The sequence below is a fragment of the Catharus ustulatus genome, chromosome 9 (assembly GCF_009819885.2).
Source record: "Catharus ustulatus isolate bCatUst1 chromosome 9, bCatUst1.pri.v2, whole genome shotgun sequence".
Lineage (NCBI taxonomy): Eukaryota > Metazoa > Chordata > Aves > Passeriformes > Turdidae > Catharus > Catharus ustulatus.
In genome coordinates, this window is record NC_046229.1 from 26634343 (window position 1) to 26654200 (window position 19858).

At 42.4% G+C, this 19858-nt stretch overlaps 1 protein-coding gene across 7 annotated transcripts in view; it reads left to right on the forward strand.

The window, feature by feature from the left end:
- The window catches only part of PLA2G4A (phospholipase A2 group IVA), a 94485-nt gene extending 75573 nt beyond the window's left edge, over window positions 1-18912 (forward strand). For all 7 annotated transcript variants that reach the window (XM_033067801.1, XM_033067806.2, XM_033067808.1 and 4 more), the window contains 10 exons: window positions 797-1019; window positions 1795-1909; window positions 4287-4424; window positions 4749-4841; window positions 6221-6292; window positions 7979-8212; window positions 13216-13400; window positions 16182-16377; window positions 16530-16687; window positions 17494-18912. In XM_033067801.1, the coding sequence (XP_032923692.1) occupies window positions 797-1019; window positions 1795-1909; window positions 4287-4424; window positions 4749-4841; window positions 6221-6292; window positions 7979-8212; window positions 13216-13400; window positions 16182-16377; window positions 16530-16687; window positions 17494-17625 (1546 nt within the window). In that variant the 3' untranslated portion in view covers window positions 17626-18912. The remainder of the gene's footprint in view (window positions 1-796; window positions 1020-1794; window positions 1910-4286; window positions 4425-4748; window positions 4842-6220; window positions 6293-7978; window positions 8213-13215; window positions 13401-16181; window positions 16378-16529; window positions 16688-17493) is intronic.
- Window positions 18913-19858: the final 946 nt, after the last annotated feature.

Sequence of the window (19858 nt, forward strand, 5' to 3'; positions counted from 1 at the left end):
GTGCACCTAGAGAAGCTTTGGGGTGACCTCACTGTGGCCTTGCAGGGCCTGAAGGAGATGACAGGAAACATGGAGAGAGACTGTTTCCAAGGGATGGAGGGACAAGACAAGGGGGAATGGCTTCCCTCTGACAGAGAGTAGGTTTAGATGGGATATTGAGAAGAAATCCTTGCCTGTGAGAGTGGGGAGGCCCTGGCAGAGGTTTCCCAGAGAAACTGTGGCTGCCGCTGGATCCCTGGGAGTGTCCAAAGGTCAGGTTGGACAGGGCTTGGAGCAACCTGGGCTAGTGGAAGGTGTGGCTCTAGAGAGGCTTTAAGGTCCCTTCTGACTCAAACCATTCTGGAATTCTGTGATATGCTGAGATGTTTTAGGAATTTTTCAGTAATGATAGTGAACTGGAGGGCAGAGAGATGCCACTAACAGCGGGAGAGCTCCATGTGTCCTTCCAGGACATCTGGTGTGCCAAAGGGCTGTGCTAACTGGAGGAGCTCCTTTCAGCTTTGGATATTCTGTCTCTTATCCCTTAAACAGAAAAATGAGGACTCTTTAATCATTTGCTTTATACACATTATGGAAAATGCATGTTGAGTGTCTGATCCTATGCTTATATTTAGAGCAAATTGCTCAGCTTTCTGTGCTTTGAGAAAAAAGAATTGACAATTTCCTGTATAAATGGAGAGTCAGTTAACCTGATTTAATCAGTAACTGCATCAACTAATTTCTGAGCTTTTTGTAGCTTTCAGGCAGCTGACACTGCAGCAAGTTTGATGCTCACAGGGCCTGTTTGCCATTGCAGGTACATGTCAACTCTGTATTCCCACCCGGATTTTCCAACCAAGGGCCCCAAGGAGATCAATGAGGAGCTAATGCACTCTGTGAGCCACAACCCCCTGCTGCTGCTTACCCCTCAGAAGGTCAAGCGCTACATCGAGGCTCTGTGGAACAAGAAGAGTTCAGGGCAGCCTGTCACCTTCACAGACATCTTTGGGATGCTCATAGGGGAAACACTGATCCATGATGTGAGTGCTTGCTTTTGATGTTGTTAAAGCTGTAAAGCTTCGTATAATTCTTATATAATTCCCTGTTACTATTTTTTTTAAAATTAGCTTAGTGACAATTTAATAAAGGGTGCACATATTGCTATACAAAACAGCATTTGCTTTAAAAAGTACAAATTTCAGCGTGAAAGATCCCTTTGCTTTTTTTGAAAAAAAGACAACAGGAGAGCTTCACACTGTTGTATTCTATGATGGAAAATTCCTAATTTCTGAGTCAGGCACAAAGACTTGAAGTTCAGACGAGTCAGGTAAGCAGCAGCTGGATTTGATCTTGTGGCAAGATCGAAATGTGTCAGTAGATTTGCAGATGTGTTTTATACACTTCTGTCCCTCATGAGTGTACTCTGATAGTGGGTTTTAAACAATATAAAACACTGAAAGAGGCAACACAGCTTTTAGTGGCAGATGTATAGAATTCTGATGCTGAAGGGCTGTTAATCAGTGTGTGAGGTTGGTTAGAAGTCCTTGTTTACCAAGAGATGGAAAAAATGCACAGAGGTTTAATTAAATCAGACCCTGACACATCCGTGAAAAACTTTTCTTTTCAAATTTCATCAACAGGAGGAGTTCTCCCAGATCTTTATATAAAGTAAAAACATGTGATATTTATTTTAAAATCTAAATATATATGTGTGTATGTGTGTATATATATATATATATATATATGTATATATCTATGTGTATCAGCAGGCCTTTACAGGATGTGTTTGGGACTGATGTCTTTCTTTCCCTGCAGAGGATGGACACCACTCTGAGCAATATGAAAGAGAAAGTCAGCAATGCCCAGTGTGCTCTGCCACTCTTCACCTGTCTGCACGTCAAACCAGATGTCTCAGAGCTGATGTTTGCAGGTGTGTTCCCAATCTGTGTTGAGTCACTTGTGGCAAGAAGAGAGGTGTGTGGCTGGTTAAAAAAAAAAAAAAACAACAACACCTTTTTCTTTTATGTACCTGAGACTAATTGCGTCTGATTTCTGAGAATCTGACAGAGTGATAAGTTACTCAGGAGTAGGTGATTACATATTCAGGTAGGAGTGCCAAACCAAAGATAAACCTGGTGACTCCAGCAGGGAAAAGATGTTTAAAGTAGTGTATAAAACAGGGAAAGGAAAATGTCCTCAGTCACCTCTTTCAGAGGAGGGTGAAATTAACAGTTAGACTTGATGATCTTAGAGGTCTTTACCAACTTTAATGATTCTGTGATTAAAATTGGATAAATTAGATATGATGCCTCTTTTTCACTTCTTGCCCAGTGTGAAGTGCTGGTAACAACAACAACAACAACAACAACAAACCCTTTTACTTGTGTTCGTTCCATAGGCTTTAATCCCCTCTGATAGCTTCAGTTAAGAGTGGGTCCAGTTGTGGAAGATGCTACACTAAATTAGGATGTGTGCATCTCTGTATAGTTATGTCCAAGACTGGAAAGGGAAGTGCCAGGTGATTTACGTCAGGTTTATACATCATTGTATTTCCTAAAATAGTTATTTGGATAAGTTGCTATCAAAGCTTTGTTTGGAAATGAAAATGAGGAATTGTAAATTAGACTAAGTATCTCATGGGAGAATGTGTCTTTGACTTTGCCACTTAGGAAACTGATACCTTTTTGTTTGGAAATAGGAGTATTTTGGGTTTTAGATGGACTTCTGTTTTTCAATAAGTTTTATTTGGATTACTGTTTTAAAACCTAAATGATCTTTTGTTAATAATATTTTTCTCTAAACAAGATCAGAAGCACCTTTAGGTTTTACTTTGCTCTAAAAAAAAAAAGGTATTCCCTGGTATTCCTATACCAGAGGATCTTGAGTTTGCCATTTGAGGCTGACATCTCTGTCATTATAGAAGGGGCTAGATCTTGATTGGTTCTTATTTTAAGCTCTATTCCTCCTTTTAGCTGTTCCTGATGTGAGAGCTTTAGTAAATTTTAAACAGAAATATTTACACTTCTTAATTTACATTGTTTTTAAGGCAGAAATTTTATTTCCCTGAGCAGGCTTTGTGATTTGAGAATTCTCCTTCAATGCAAATGCAAGCTGGAGGTGAACTGACACAAATTAATTCTAATTCTCACTTCAGCTTTGCTAAAGGAAATATGAAATTCCTGGACTGGGTCTTTAAAGGAATTTCCTTCTGCTCCAGTGAACGTGAAGATTGTGGGTGATTTATTTGGAAAATAGGATGCTGTATTTGACTTAGCTGAGATAAGCATTACCCTATGAGATAAAACTCCCAGCAATGATGATTGAAACTTTCCTTTTCAGGACAAGTGTTTACCTTCCGCTCCACACGTCAGCAGGAATATCCTGAGGGTGGATGGCATTCCATGACATGTGGGGATATTTCAAAGCTGTCTCTTTTGCCTTTCTTTTTGAGAATTACTTCTGATTTATTTCCAGTCAAATTAATCCCTGCTAAAAACAGGGAAAGTGAGGTAGATGAATGGGTGAAATGGTAAAAAGAGAAAACGTATTTTGTTTGTTATTTGCTCCCTTTTTGAACTGAATTCTCCAAGGGAAGCAACTCCACTGGTATCAAAAATGTTTCCAAGTCAGCTGAGATCCATTTTCAAAGGCCTACATCAATACAATGCAAATAATTTCGGATATTTTCTGCTAAGATCAGAAAATGTATTTGAACATTTTATTCCACATTTTTCTTGAGCTCTCTGTCCAATAAAATGGACTTTAAAGATATCTTTGGCAGTATTTGAATTGTTAAGTTTATCAACTGCCTCTCAGCTTTGCCTTTTGATATTGGATTTCCTGCAAAACTTTACATTTGGGCAGAATCCAAATGCCTCTGCTAGAATATTTCACAGCCCTTGGGATATTCAGTGTTGGTTTTGTGCCACCTCTGTCACTGGTCTCCATATTTTTGGTGGATTTGCAGAGAAGAAAAAAGCAGCTTGGAGCTGAGACACACATGTGACAGGGAATCATGCTGAAGCAGGCAATGAAAAAAAGATGTCACTGTGTGTTCCTGATTTGTGAGCTCTCCTTTTGTACCTCTGGTTTTCCAACTTCTTTTCACTGAAGCTTATTGTGATCAGAGAGAATGAGGATTCCTTCCATGCTGAGACATCACTGACCTTGATTTGATATTCCAAATGGTTATTTGGCTTTCCATTTCACTAAAATTTCTTTGCTTGCTTCATTTCTGTGTTTTCCTCCTCTGTTTCTATTCAGGCTGAGATTTTTGACTGAGCACAGTTTTATTTCTGACTTTGCAGACTGGGTGGAATTCAGTCCATATGAAATTGGAATGGCCAAGTATGGCACTTTCATGTCTCCTGATTTGTTTGGAAGCAAGTTTTTTATGGGGACAGTGGTGAAGAAATACGCTGAAAATCCCTTGCATTTTCTGATGGGTGAGTATGGGACAGAAAGAGGTTTAAAAATAAAAGTAATTTCAGTAGTTAATGGACTTTTTAATGCAGTCACATGGATTGTGAGACAGGAAGTTGAGCTCTCAGTTTGTTGGAAGACATTAATTTGAAAGATTTCACAGATATGGATAGGCACTGTTTAATTGTTTCTTATGTCCATGGACATCTGAGCTTATGGCTTAGCCTGCTCCAAATTCAGAGGTGTGTTCAGAGAGCAACCACCTGCTTAAATAGCACTTATTAAGGTATGTGGAGCTTACTTTCCTTCTGCCAAGCACTATTCATTGTTTATTTTTTCTCTTTCAGGTGTCTGGGGCAGTGCATTTTCAATATTATTTAACAGAGTCCTTGGTGTCTCCAATTCTCAGAATACAGGGCCCACCATGGAAGAAGAATTAGGTACTATTAGTAAATAATTCCACAATACAGAGCAATTACTAGCAAGATTCTCCCTTTGTGGAAGGATGGCACTGCTGGTAGTCATTTAAGAATGTGAAATTAATTACCTTTGCTGCTGGCACTGCTGGGTGCTGCTGAGGTGGGGAAAGAGCATTGGGAATGTTCTTTCCTCTCTTTCTCTTTAGTTTCTGGTCAGTCAGAGCTGCTGAAAGTCACATGCATCAATCCAGCTCTTTTCTGGTAGTTAATGGAACCCTCTCTTTATGTTGTTGTGTGATTTTTGGAGAGCAGAAGCTGACAAGTATTTGATAGTTACTTGTGTAGTCTCTTGACACTGGGCTGTATTGTTAAAGGGCTTAGCAAACTGCACCTAAACTTTCTCATCTCTGCATTGTTCAATTGCCCCTTCTAACCACAACCTGTTGGTATCTGGTCCTTTCCTTGCAAATTGAATGATTTTGGTTTCACTCCTGGCACACAAATGGCAAGATGGCTCTGAATAAAGAGTCATGGCTTGGTTTGGATGGACTTTATCGAGTTCTGAGGATGTAGTTAATGATGAACACTTTTGTTTCCTATTGAGAAGGCAGCATTACAGGGGAAGATCTGACCAGTAAAAAAGTTGTTCTAGACAGCCAGCTCTTTCTGAAGTGCAAGAAGAGAAAATGTAGATTGAGATAGTTTTTAAATAATAACCTCTGTCTGCCTCCTAATGGATGGAATTCAGCTGTTTGATAATCTCTTCTTTATGGATGAGAATGAGACCTCCAGGTTCCTATTTGTAATACAACTCATGGATGTTACCACCTCCTCATGGATGATTCTTGCAAATAAATGTGATCGTGGAAAAGTGTGCTTTTGAAAGATGGCAAGACACAGAATGTTATCTGTCATCTGTGATTTATTTCACATATCATTTAAAAATATTCTCTGAAGTGGGATCAGATGTGAATGTGAATGTGAATGTGAATGTGAATGTGATCAGAATGTGATTTGAACCACAGTCTGGACCAGAACTAGAGCTGTCCCAGTGCCACCTTGGCATCACAGTAACATTTTGCTAGTTCAGTAAGAGCTACTGAGAGGACAGAAGCTAAACATGTACATTTTAATGAAGGTGAATAATGTGTCAGGTATACAGTTCAGAGGGGAATGGAACATACTGCTAAGGTTACATTTTCTCTTCCAGCCCAAAAATTGCAGGCTGCATCCAATACCTGCTGCTCACATTCTAATGTCCACAGCAGACCAAATCTCTTCAGCTGTATTTTCTATTACAAAGACTATGAGAATTTTATGACTCAGATTGTTTTGAAATTCTTAACTGTTCTGCCAGTTAAACCCCAGCAGTTTAAAGGAATTTATATTTCTTTCAACAGAAAATATTAGGCTAAAGCACCTTGTAAGCAACGACAGCTCAGATAGTGAAGATGAATCACAGCATCCAAAAGGTAAGGAAATGCTCAGATTTCATTTCATCCTTTCCTTCAGCTTTTGTGTGGCTCAACAAAATAGAGAACAAGAGACCCCAGGAGGTTCTGGGCTTCACTTCGTGTCTCCTGCTCAAGCTGATCATCAGGGAATTCTCTCACACATCTGGAATTTCACATACACCCAAAAATGTGATTTGCTGGGCCAGAGCTCTCCAGGAGTCTGTTTCCAGCAAGCTGCTGAGCTCAGAGGCACCTTGGAATTGCTGCCAGCCCCCTAAACCAGCACTATACATTGTTTTCAAGGATTTCCTGACCAAATATTTACCTGAGAATGGTTTCATGTGTGTTTCCAGCATTCACAGGCATCTTCTAGCATCTTTACAAATGACATTTGATACAGGCAATTCCTCATGCATGGCACAGTGTTTGTAACAATGCCCAAATCCAGGTGCCCAGAAGAGGCACAACCACAAAGGGAATGTTGGACAGTGGGAAGAGAATTTTCTATTGACAATTACCTCTAAGTATCTAAAGCACCTAGAGATTTCTGGTGTCTTAGCTTTCTGTAATTGATTATATTTTTGGGGCGATCTTCACCTGCAAAAATCTGGTTTTATTTTTAAAAAGTGGAACAAAGATGGGAATGTTTGTGATTTCAGGATCTACAGAAGAAAAGAAAATCCTATATGGTGAGACAGAGAATTATGTCATTAGCTCAGCTCAGTGATTGCTTTTTCAACTCCCCTTATTTGTGTAAAATCCGTAGGTGGTACCATGTTTTGCATTTATTTGTGGATTTCCTGTTTAAACACTACAGCCAGCACCAAACACATTTCTCTCCTAGTTTGTAGCCATAGTGAACAACCAACAAATCTGGGATTGTAAACACTTGGAAATCCTTCTTACTTCCATAGAATGTTACTGGACAGATATTGGACTTCTCTGATGCTTGTTTTCTTTCTACTTTATATAAAACTCAGCTCCTTTAGAGCCTGGGTTAAAAAGGCAAGTTTAAAAGCTGGATTTAAAGTATCAAGGTTGAGTCTGAATTATTTTCTTATCCAAAACACCCCAAAAAGTCAAGTTTTCACAGGTGAATGAATGCAGGGTGGTGCCACTCCAGGTCATTTTTATTGTGAGCTCCAGCTGCAGACATCTAAGTCTGGATCTTTCACTGTACTCTTTAGTTAATTAAAGCCAGATACTAATTGTAGTTTACAGTTTAATGATAATTTCAAGTATTTTAAAATTCCTATGCTATAGCATTATCCCTTGTGCAGACTAACTCTGCTTTCCTGAGGAAAGCTGGATTTCTAACAGGCAGGAAAGATGGAGAAGGCTGTCAATGCATATCCAGATAAATTCATGTCTACATCAAGTATGGATCTCATCAGCTCAGGTCTATCCCTGAGCCCAGCAGAACTTAGAGAGAAACCCTCAGACTAACTGAGCCTTGCTCAGGTCATCTGTTCCCAGTCTGTTTTCCTGATGGACACATCCATGTGTTGTGCAGATGGAAGGTTTCACTGGGCAGTGAAGTTGAAAGGATGGATTCTCTGCACTCCCCTGAACTCATTGTGGCAAAGCCCAATCATCCAGCGCCTGCCTCACTGAAAAAAATTTTTTTTGTAGGTTTTTTATTTTATAGCCCCCGAAATGCTGTGTTTAAATACCACTGGTCAGTGTTTTTATTTTTGTGTGCAGGCACTGAGGCAAAGCAGGAGAGGCTGCAGGAGAGCAGCCAGGAGAGCTGGGTGCAGCGCATGCTGATGGCACTGGTGGGGGACAGCGCCCTGTTCAACACGCGCGAGGGCCGCGCTGGCAAGGTGCACAACTTCATGCTGGGGCTGAACCTCAACAGCTGCTACCCCCTGTCCCCTCTGGCAGAGCTGCTCACCCAGGAGTCCCTGGAAGAGGAGGAGCAGGCAGCAGTTGCAGGTCAGTTCCCAGAACACTGGTGCTGTGTGTGGTAATTAATGAAGTCAGGGGCAGTGAGTTCTCAGCGCAGTAACATCACACCAGGAGGGTCACACCAGCACCGTGGGGATTGTCCAGCTGCAGAGCCTGGGAGGGGACTGGGAGGCTCCAAGGGCACACAATGACTCCTGTCTGCTCCCTGCCCTCTCTCTGGGCACACCATGTGGGACAGCCCCTGGAGGGACAGTGGCTCTCTGTATGGCAGAAGGGGACCAAACTGCTATTGTGTATGATGCCCTTTGTTACATCCACTTCCTCACTGTCTGGGCCTTTTCCAGAAGGTATCCATGTTGTTCCTTGGCTGTTATTCATGCTAAGCCTGCTGGTAGAAATTAAACCTTTCCTTGGTCTCCTGCAGGACTTCCTGTTGCAAAACCTTTGTAGCTCGTCTTTTGAAAAACCCCTGGAGGCAGCACACTTCTTCACTTGTAGGATCACAGAATCAGTGCATTTTGGAAGGGACTCAGCAGGATAGTGGAGTGCAACCCTGACCCTGCCCAGACACCCCAACAATCCCACCCTGTGCATCCCTGGGAGCATTGTCCAAAAGCTCCTGGAACTCTGGCAGCCTTGGGGCTGTGCCCATTCCCTGGGGAGCCTGTTCAGTTCCAAACACCCTCTGGGGCAGAGCCTTTCCCTGATCTCCAGCCTGACCCTGCCTGACACAGTCAATAGATTCTTACTTTGCTGACACCATGCTGTTACCTGACAATTCCAGGGTCCCTGATGTGCAGGTGCATCCACATTTCATGTTGGTTTAAGCAAGAATGAGGATAGAGGATAAGAATTTCAGAAAAATACGAATTTGCAAAAGAAGTTCAAAGTCTTCCCCCACTCCATGAGGGATGTGGTGTGTGGGACAGTAGCTGTAAAGAATAATTGTATTTGGTTAGAATTTTGGAGCCTTTGCCTTAGTGTTCACTGCAATCTGTTCAGTGAAAGGCAGTTAATTTCTTGGTGTTCTTCTGGCACTGGAAGTCTCCAGGCCAGGCTGGACAGAGCTTGAGGCAACCTGGGATAGTGGAAGGTGTCCCTGCGCGTGGCAGTGGGTGGCACTGAGAGATCTTCAAGGTCCTTTTCAAACCAACCCATCCCATGATTCTGTGGTCCATCAGGCAAAGAACAACTTCACCTCTCTGAAGGGAGTGTTCCTTCCAGGCTGTTCCTCTCAGCACAGCCCTACCAACCGTCCTTGGTGACAGCAACATTCTCCTCAGCCCTCATTTTCTATTCAGAGGAAGGAGATTGTCCCAGCCACTCGTTAAGCAACAGTAAATACCAGATGTCATTTAAAAGCTTAAGTAGCAGCCGTGCTCTAATGTGTATTTGTTAATGTAACAAATCCCTTGCAAGGCTTGAAGAGTAATTTCCATCTGGACTCCACGTTCTAAATATTTCTATCATCTCAGAGGTGTTTACAAACTGGGTAGTCTTAATATTTATAGTACTTGGAAAAGAGGCAGGAAAGTGTGTAGGAACTTTATGGTTGGAAAAAATGACAGTTGATGAGAATTTTGCATAATTAAGACACGTGGATAGTCTTCAGAATCAACCAGCAGCTTCCTGGGATTTGATTTTGATGGAAATAGAATGGGGGTTTGGCAGAACTCTGCACGTCTGACACAATTGCTTTGGAGAGCCTTAAACTTCTGTGGGTTAAAATGGGAAAAGTTTGACATTACTGCAGTTTTTTGCAGTTAACCAAAGCCCACGTTCATAAACCTGCAGTAACAACTCAGATCTGACAGCTGTGAGTGGTTGCAATATTACAGTTCAGAATAGTTAAAACCCCCTTCAAATGTCAGTAGTTAATATAAAATGTAATCATTCAGTAGTGTGATGAGTGTATCCACATTTTAATGCTGGGAATTTTCCCAATATATGAAAGAGCTGAGGAGCCCAGAGGCACAGATATAAAGGAGACTGTGGTATAAAATTTAAATCCTTAGATTACCATGGCACTGGGTACATTTAAGCTGTGCATATTTATTCCTAGCACTGGCAGTTTACCTGTCAGCTTGAGTGCAGAGACAAGTCTGTATTGCTTTAAGTCTTACTGTCCTTTATTGCCAGACATTCCAAAGGAGAAATAAGTGAATCAAAAAGGGTATCAATAACACTTTCCATCGCCAGTTGTCCCAAACCCTCTGCAGAGGATGAACTGTGGCTCACCTAAGGCAATCTAACAGTCATTACTGAGGATTGAATTTAGGGTCTGCAGTGCCTGCAGCAGAGATCCCAGCTGCTTGGTCTGGAGGTAAAACCCTTGGCTTTGCTTTTCCACAGATTCTATTTGTGGAGATAATGCTAAGCATTTTCTTATTTCATCAGGAATGATTTCAATGTGAACTCAGAGTTGTTCTGTTTCTTTTCTTGATGTTACAACACACCAGAACAATTTGACAAAAGGCCAAGTGCATAACAATGGGGAAAATAACCCCTAATCTCTGCTTCCTTATTTCAGTATTTATAGAAACTCTTGCAGTAGATAGACGTCAGTAGCAAATGCCCTTCTCCTCTCCCCTCCTTCCACTGGAGCTGCCATCTGTGAGCAGATTTGGTCTCTAGGACGTGCCCTCTTTATAATTTCCTAACAAATATCTGTCTGTGTATCCCATTGCTGGGAAGCTGAGCTGGCTAAACATAGAGCTGGGCTGGTAAACACATACCCACAGAGTTGTTTAGGCTGGAAAAGACCTTTAAGATCATCAAGTCCAACCATCAACCCAGCACCACCACTAAACCCTGTCCCCAAGTGCCACATCCTCCCATTTTCTCCCAGTTTGCTGTTTGGTGGACTGGGAGGTGCTGGTAATAGGAATGCATCTTTTGTAAAACGCTGAAAATTCATGTCCCAGGCTCTGGGATTCTGTGAAGACTGTGATTACTGAAACCCATTTATGTGACCGTTATGAATTTATTGACAACATTTAGATGTTTTCTCCTGTAAAATATAGTAAGATTATTTTGATAAATTTGATTTTAGGGTCACGAGGGCTGTAAGCAATAGGCTCCATCTCATTCTTCAGTGTTGGGAGGAAGTTTGTGTGGCTGTAATAACACTCCCATCACAAACACTGTTATAGCTGATGCTGTTCTTGATTAAAAGATCTTTCAAATTCAATTTTTGTAACGTAAGAAAAGACGAAACTTGAACAAAAATATTTTTGCAATTCCTTAGAAGTTCTATTGAGAAAAATGGTTAAATTATGTTTGATATGTTGTCTTTAAACAAGAAGAGGAAAACCAAATTGGTCTACTTGTGCTAAAAGGAACTGTAGTCAGTGTGGGTTTTTTACTGTTTTTTTAAATTGTGATGGATTTGATAAATACTGATACATTTTCATTCATTTATACTAATTGATGATTATGAAATATATCTGGTTCTAAAATAGGTTTACAAACACATCTGGTGCTTTAGAAATAGGCAATGATTTCAAAATGTTCTCTCCCTTAGAAATCCTCATTACTAGGAAAAGGGTCTTCTTATAAACAACAACAGAAATAAAAAATGAAATTACCTGTTTTAAGATACGGTTTGGTACTCCTGAAATGGCAGGGACAACAGTTGGAATTATTTTTGATTGATGGATTTTCTTTACTATCATTTTCAATAAGTAGGTGCCAGGAAACTAAATTATAGCATTCCTTACATTACACTGCCCTCTACAGATATGACAATTAGATTTTTGTTAAAAAGCAAAGCCATGTGCTGGAAATATTTGTAAGGTCTGGAACAACAAAAGATTGCCAAGGGAAAAATTTTAAGTACAGCAGGGATAGTTTACTAGTGTCCAGAGACTTTCATTTTCTAGTGCCCAGAGATCTGGTCAGTTTGAAGATACCCAGGGAAAATGGATTGGTTTTTCTTTTTCCTGGGCTGCACCTGAGGGAATGTTGGGGTTAGAGGGAAACATCGTCAGGTTGGGCTTAGAGAAAATAGCAGTGGATACCACACTAGGACAGCACCAGCAGCAAGTGGCTGACAGGGAGTTCTGTCCAGTGCCTAAATTATGGATAGAGATAGACAGAGATAGAGATAGAAATAGAGATATATAGGTCACTATTTCTCTTTGTTCCTGGTGGAGTGGTGAGTGTGAGGTCATCAGGTCTGGTGCAGGTTGAAAAACAAGACCTGGCAGTCCCAACTGAATGAGCAGAAGCAGAAACAGACAAAGTGTCACACGAGGGCAGAGCCACATTGAGAATTTTTGGGTAAATTTGGGAGAGCTGAGGTTGGGAGGGAACCGGGGGAAATAGGTTTGGGCAGGGGTTGTGGGACATTGAGGGGATCAGAGAATATTAGGGTTGGAAGACCTCTGGAGATCACCCAGTCCAACCCCCTGCCCAGGCAGTCACCCAGAGCAGGTGACACAGGGACACATCCAGGGGGTTTGGGATGTCTCCAGAGAGGGAGACTCCGTGCCCTCCCCAGGCAGCTGTTCCAGGGCTCTGCACCCTCCAAGGAGAGAAGTTCTTCCTCGTGTTGAGATGGAGCTTGTTGTATTTTAGTTTATGGCCATTGCTCCTTGTCCTGTCACTGGCACCACTGAACAGCATCTGGGACCATTCCCTGACACCCTGACACACATTATGGAATATCTCTTAACATTCCATAAACTTTTTCCTTTGTGTTTGGATTGTTTGGGATGATGGAGTGAAGGTGGGAGAGCTGGGATCAAACCTGGGGATTTGTTCCCTTTGGTTCTCCTCGAGCCACCTGTGGGGCTACCTCATGAACTTGGCCTCCTGAGGGCCCTTACACTTCTGGCTTTTCACCCCCTTCTCCAGTTTTTAAGAGTTTTAGTTACACTTGAATTCATGGTGTGTTTACCTGGGATACACTGTGCAGTTCAGATTCCATGCTCTCTCCAGAACTTAGGGAGACACTGGAAAGCTCCTCAGAACCTCAGTTCTTAACTCAGGTGTCCCTGCTTGGTTTGGTTTTCCTGTGTTCCACGCAGATCCTGACGAGTTTGAGAGGATCTATGAGCCCCTGGATGTGAAGAGCAAGAAGATCCACATCGTAGACAGTGGGCTGACCTTTAACCTGCCCTACCCGCTCATCCTAAGGCCCCAGAGAGGAGTGGATCTCATCATCTCCTTTGATTTCTCAGCCAGGCCAAGTGATTCCAGCCCTCCTTTCAAAGTAAGTGACACAGACCCTTCCTTTCCTGGGTTCAGGAGTTCAAGGGGACTCAGTTCTATTCCACGTGGTCCCAGAAAAGCCTTGGTGCTGTTGTATCTACAGCTTTGGAATATTTCTTTCCACGTCAAGGCAGAATACTGCCCTGTGCCTCAGTTCCTGTTTACATGCCTCCCATGAGGCAATTGGCATAAAGAGGGGTAATGAAACTCCTTTGAAGCAGAAGCTTGGTTGTTTTATGGTTGCTTTGGTACCGGTTGCAGAGTTTTATTTTCTGTCAGAATTAAACAATTAAGTCATTTTCCCTGCCGTACTCTCCCTCTGCCCAGCTGTTCTGCTCTGTGTGTCCTGATGTAAATGGATGGTTTCATGTCATCATCTTGCAGAAATCCATCATCTCAGGATTGCTAAATAAATAACCTTTTGGAGTCAGGGCTAACTGTTCATTTACATCTCTCTGGGATAATCCCAGAACTTGTTTTAGTGGGACTCTTAAATCCCTGCAGACCAGAGCAAAACAGCAAGAGGAAAGCAGGGAGTAGGTGCCATGGCTGTTTTCTGCAGCAGGTGTGGAAAGCACAGCTGTCAGTCTGTACAACCTGCACATCCACACAGCTCCAGCTGATCCCAAAGCCTTTACATGGATCATTTTGGTAACTGCAGAAAAACCAGCACTTCAGAGACTTACTGTGAGGTTCTCACTGTGGTTTAGTGGGCATGGTGGGATTTGGTTGGTCTGTGTGATCATGGAGGTCTTTCATCCTCAAAAAAGAGGCATTATTTATTTCAAACCCAAATGTATTTTTAAAACAAATTTTAAGGGAAGTCAGAAAATACTCCTCTTCGAGAAACAACTGGCATTCCTTGTTGCTTTACAAAAAAATTTCAGCTAGAACAAACAGAGAATTCTTTTCCTTCAGCTGCTATGGAGTGACAAAACCCCCAAAACAACATCAAAAAATAACAGCAGTAGCAAAATGAGCTTGAGATGAGTGCTGCCAACTGCAAAGTCAAATCACTGGAGAATAAAAAGGAGAAACTCCTGTAATTTCTAGGTCTCTTGGAGCTACTGGGGAGAAGGGAGCGCTGAGAAGACTTCCTAGTGCTTGAGATCCTTTGTTTTTCTTTCAATGACTGAATCCCAGAGTCCCATTTTCCCTTTAATATTCTATTTGCATAAGAATGTATCTCCTTTTTTTGCCCCTGCAGCTAGATTTGCTGACACAGCACTGCCATTGCCTCTGAAACATCTTTTTCCTCCCTTTTTCAACATTCCACAGGTGGAGTCAGTGCAAAAGGCTGTATATGGTCACCCCTGATACCCTTAGCATTCTGTCTTTGTCAGCTGCAATTTTCTGGGTTGTTTTGGAGAACATCGAGAGTTCAAGTGGCATCCTGAAGGTTTTTCTCAAAACTGTCATTTCCAAAAGGCAAAAAATTATTTAACACTCTTAAAATGGTGGGAAAATTAGATGGTGCCTCAGGTTTTCCAGAAGTCTCTGTTGAAGAGAACAGTCCATTGTTCCTGAAGCACAAGTAGGTGTGTGCTGAGGCAGACACAGGTGTATTCCTGAGACAGAGGACAGGAACAGGAACCAGTTCTGTCCCACTGGTGCACTGCAAAGAGCAAATGCCACTTCAGAAGTGGGCCTGTATCTATGGTAGCACTCTAATATTTTGCTCAATGACTCGAGCCTTGGTTTACCATTTTACACCCACTATCTCTAAATCTCTTGCGTATCCAAAACAGTTGTCCAAAGAAGGGTCCTATTTCATTGAAAACCAAGATTAAAGATGTTTGACCTTCCCTCTCCTCCCTCTCACACAACCTCATTACATGCTTTTGAGTCATTATTTACAAATTATCTTGTTTACTGAGTTGTCATGAGGAAAAAGAGGCTTGTTTTCCAGAGCTCTTCACTCGGTGTGCTTTGAGAGGCCGCTGTGTGCAGGGGTTGACTCTGAGTAAGACAATGCACAGCCCAGTGTTTAGGAGCTCTCAGTGGTTGCCACAGCACTGGCACTGCTTTGCAAAGTAGAATTATGGATGGCTTTTCCCTCGCTGTCAGCTCTGTAAATTCACCCCCAGGTTTCTGGGGCAGACCACATTCCTCCCTGTGACTCACATGGCAGGTGGTGGAGCCAGAGCAGGGTGAGGTGCTCAGTTGGTCCTGATGGGTCATCCGTGCTGAGATGGACTTGATTAGTCCTGAGAGCCACAGGCTGGTTTGGGCTGGAAGAGACATTAACCTCATCCCACCCCTGCCAAGGGCAGGGACACCTTCCACTTCCCAGGTTGCTCCAAGCCCCATCCAACCTGGCCTTGGACACTGCCAGGGATCCAGGGGCAGCCACAGCTTCTCTGGGAAACCTGTGCCAGAGCCTCACACTCTCACAGGAAAGGATTTCTCCCCAGTATCCCATCTAACCCTACTCTCTGGCAGTGGAAAGCCACTTGTCCTGTCCCTCCATCCCTTGGAAACAGTCTCTCTCCATGTTTCCTGTCAGTTCCTTCAGGCGCTGGAAGGCCACAGTGAGGTCACCCCAAAACTCCCCCTCTCTAGGCTGAACAATCCCAACTCTCCCAGTTTTTCCTCCCAGCAGAGCTGCTGCATCCCTCTGATCATCCTGGTGCCTCCTCTGGACTCCCTCCATGTCCTTCCTGTGTTGGAGACTTAATAATTTATGGATTACATTAACCACCCCACATGATCCCTGTCTCTGCAAACCTCCTGACTTTGCAGTGGAAGCTTCTGTGCACCTGAGTCTTTTTCCTCTTTCCAGGAAATCCTGCTGGCTGAAAAATGGGCCAAAATGAACAAGCTTCCTTTCCCCAAGATAGACCCCAATGTGTTTGACCGGGAAGGCATGAAGGAATGCTATGTTTTCAAACCAAAGGACACCTCCTCAGAGAAGGACTGCCCAACCATCATCCACTTTGTGCTGGCCAACATCGACTTCAGGAAGTACAAAGCTCCAGGTGAGCTCACAGTTCCTGGTGCTGAATCCACCTGCTCCTCTGCAATTGCTTGGTGGTTATGTAGGAGATTAATTCAAAGGAGCTGTTAAAAATAAGGTAATAAATCCTCAGCCCTAACATTTGGATGGAAATTTTGTATTTGTCCTGTGCAGGTGTTCCCAGAGAAACACAAGAAGAGAAGGATTTTGCAGACTTTGATATTTTTGATGATCCAGATACACCTTTCTCTACCTTCAACTTCCAGTATCCCAATGAGGCTTTCAAGAGGCTCCATGACCTCATGGAGTTCAACACCCTCAATAACATGGATGTAAGTATGGGGGGGTTAAAGGGCTGGATTGTTACAAGGGGGAGTGGGTGATGTGAGTAAAGCCCTGAATCTGCCCTACAGAAGGTACAGGGCTTTGCCTCAGTGTTTGCCTGATTTTCTTCTTCAGTTCTTGCTTGGTTTTGCCATTTTACCATCCCAAACCATTCAGAGTAACTGAGCAAAAGATGTTAAAGATGTTAATATGATGTGCAGGATTTTATACTGTTTTTTTTTTTGTCAAATTGAACAAAAAGGACACTGGAAGTTTTCTCTGAAGGAAATTTCTTTATCAGCTAACTCAGTAATAATTATTTGTAATTGATAATTGGCAAAATATGACATCATAATCCCAACATCTGTGGAGTGACAAGTGTAATGATCATCCCAGATAAAGATATGGGGGTTTAGTCAATAAAGTGAAGAAAACTTATTGCATCAGCACAAAGGAAATGCAAGTGAAGATTTAATCTTTCTCAACATAATAATTACTTTCTACATCCTTGAAATTTGGATTTTCTCAATGTTTGGATTTGCTCTTCTGAATTTTAATGGGGCTTTTTAAGTACTGTGTACTTTTGTGTGACTTGTTTGGTGTTAGTGTCCTCCCTCATATTTTTACTAACCGCACTAAAATCAGTGTTTTATACACTCAAGAAATACTGTGTGTATTAAAACTCCTCCATCCCTTTGCTCAGTGATGGAGCAGAGCTAGCAGTGGGAGCAGCAGCTGTTGATGGGAGGAGGGGCTGCCTCTGTGCATTTCAGAGGGGTTCAAATGTGAGTTTTCCTGCTGTGGATCCCTGCAGGTGATCAAGGAGGCCATGAGGGAGAGCATCGAGTACAGGAAGCAGAACCCCTCGCGCTGCTCCGTGTCCCTCAGCAGTGTGGAGGCCAGGAGGTTCTTCAACAAGAGCAGCCTCAACAACAACCACACGTAGAGGCTGTGCCTGGCCCTGCCCTGCCCACTGACTGCTCCTGCCCTGGGAACTGGAGTCAGCAGGACTTGAGTGGAGCATCCCTGCTCCTCACAACACTCTCCTTGTGAATGCTCACGTCCCAATAGCATTTTGTACTTCTTAAAGAACTGAAACATTTCACTAGGCTGAGATCCTCATGTTTAAAACCGTGGAATTAGTTGCAGATCATTGGGTTCAGTGTCTTTTTGTTTTCTTATAAAATTGTAAACACTGGTGTATTTTGGGGGGGGTAATTGATTTTTAATTGTTGTAAACTGGGCATAGCTTGAAGGGTAAGATGGAATTAGAATAAAAAAATTGAAATCCACTTTGCTGCAATATTCAATGTCTGTACCACTCAGCCAAAAACTTTTATTTTTCTCATTAATCCTCAAAATTACATTGCTTAAACTCTTGAGCTGCTGGAAACCATGTGTTAAATTATTGTCAGTTTGTGTATTTCCAACCTGAATGTTTCTTCATAAATTGACATTGATTTTGAATTTGAGCATGATTAAAACAACACATTTCTGCAAAGGGACAGTGGCAATGTTTACTGGGAATTGGTAACACGTGCCCAGGTAAGAATGTGAAGCTTTAAGGGCTATTTTAAAAATATATTTTAACACTTTGAATGATGAAAGACTGCAAAGAAAGTGATTATTTTCATACCATCTCAATCAGTATTGCTGTAACTCTGCAATAGAAAATTGCAGAAAATGCAGCTGCACCTCTGATTTGATTAGTAAAATCAGTAAATCCCTGGGAAGGGAAGTAATTACAATGCATTTCTTTTAACAGCCGCTGCCCCAAAATAATCATGGAGTGGTTGGGGGTGGAAGGGACCTTAAAGTTGATCTCATGCCACCCCCTGCCATGGGCAGGGACACCTCCCCCTAGCCTAGGTTGGTCCAGATCTACATGCAAAGTTCTCTGGTTAAATAACATTTCCTGTATTGATCAACAGGTTTTATTTCTCTTTGAGTTAGTGCATGTTTAAAATCAAGAGAGAAAATAAAAGTAACTTATCTTAGTGCTGCATAATTTAAACATTTTCCATAAATTCTGGAATACAGAAAGGAACTGGTACCAATATATTATTGTAATACTTTCTTTTAAATGTTGTTTTTCCTTTTGGTAATGTAATATTTGTATTTTTTATTTTATTATATGTACCTACTCTGTTTCATGGAAGAGTTTTATCATGCTTTATACAGTTTATATTACCACAGTGTTATCAGATGATAAAAAATAAAACTATATTTGTCACCTGCTGTTTTCAGACAGTTTTATTTTGATAATTTGTGGGCTATATTCAGTTTTTTTGGGAAGAGATGTGGAGCAGATCGATGGTGTGGGGCAGCTCACAAGACTGACAGTGCATGGGATGAGTCTTTGCTGCTTTTAATCTTGGATTCCTTATAAAGCAGAGAAGTTCCTTAGACATTATTAAAAAAAATGTGGAAAGAGAATAATAATGCAAGAAAACCCCTCTTTTGACACACAATGTGACACCAATCACACAGAGTTTTCCCATACCTAGAAATGTAATCCTTTGTTTCTCATTTTCCCTCCCTTTAATCCAGGTTCTTCTGCTTCATGTGTACAATATCTTTTCCAACCCAACAGGTGGTCGCCAGGCAGCGGAAAAAGGTGGATTTAGAGAATTAATTATTCAAGGCTTCAGACATTACTGTAGGGGCAGCACATCGAAGATCCTTCATGCCTGAAGGACGTGGAAGGGCCACCCGGCACTCATGAAGGTGGTGAAGCCTTGGGATGAGCTCAATTCCTGAAAAACAGCTCTGGTGTGCTCTGGGACACAGCTCTGGTGTGCTCTGGGACACAGCTCTGGTGAGCTCTGGGACAGCTCTGGTGAGCTCAGGGACACAGCTCTGGTGAGCTCTGGGACAGCTCTGGTGAGCTCAGGGACAGCTCTGGTGAGCTCAGGGACAGCTCTGGTGTGCTCTGGGACACAGCTCTGGTGAGCTCAGGGACACAGCTCTGGTGAGCTCTGGGACAGCTCTGGTGAGCTCAGGGACACAGCTCTGGTGAGCTCTGGGACAGCTCTGGTGAGCTCAGGGACACAGCTCTGGTGAGCTCAGGGACAGCTCTGGTGTGCTCTGGGACACAGCTCTGGTGAGCTCAGGGACACAGCTCTGGTGAGCTCTGGGACAGCTCTGGTGAGCTCAGGGACACAGCTCTGGTGAGCTCT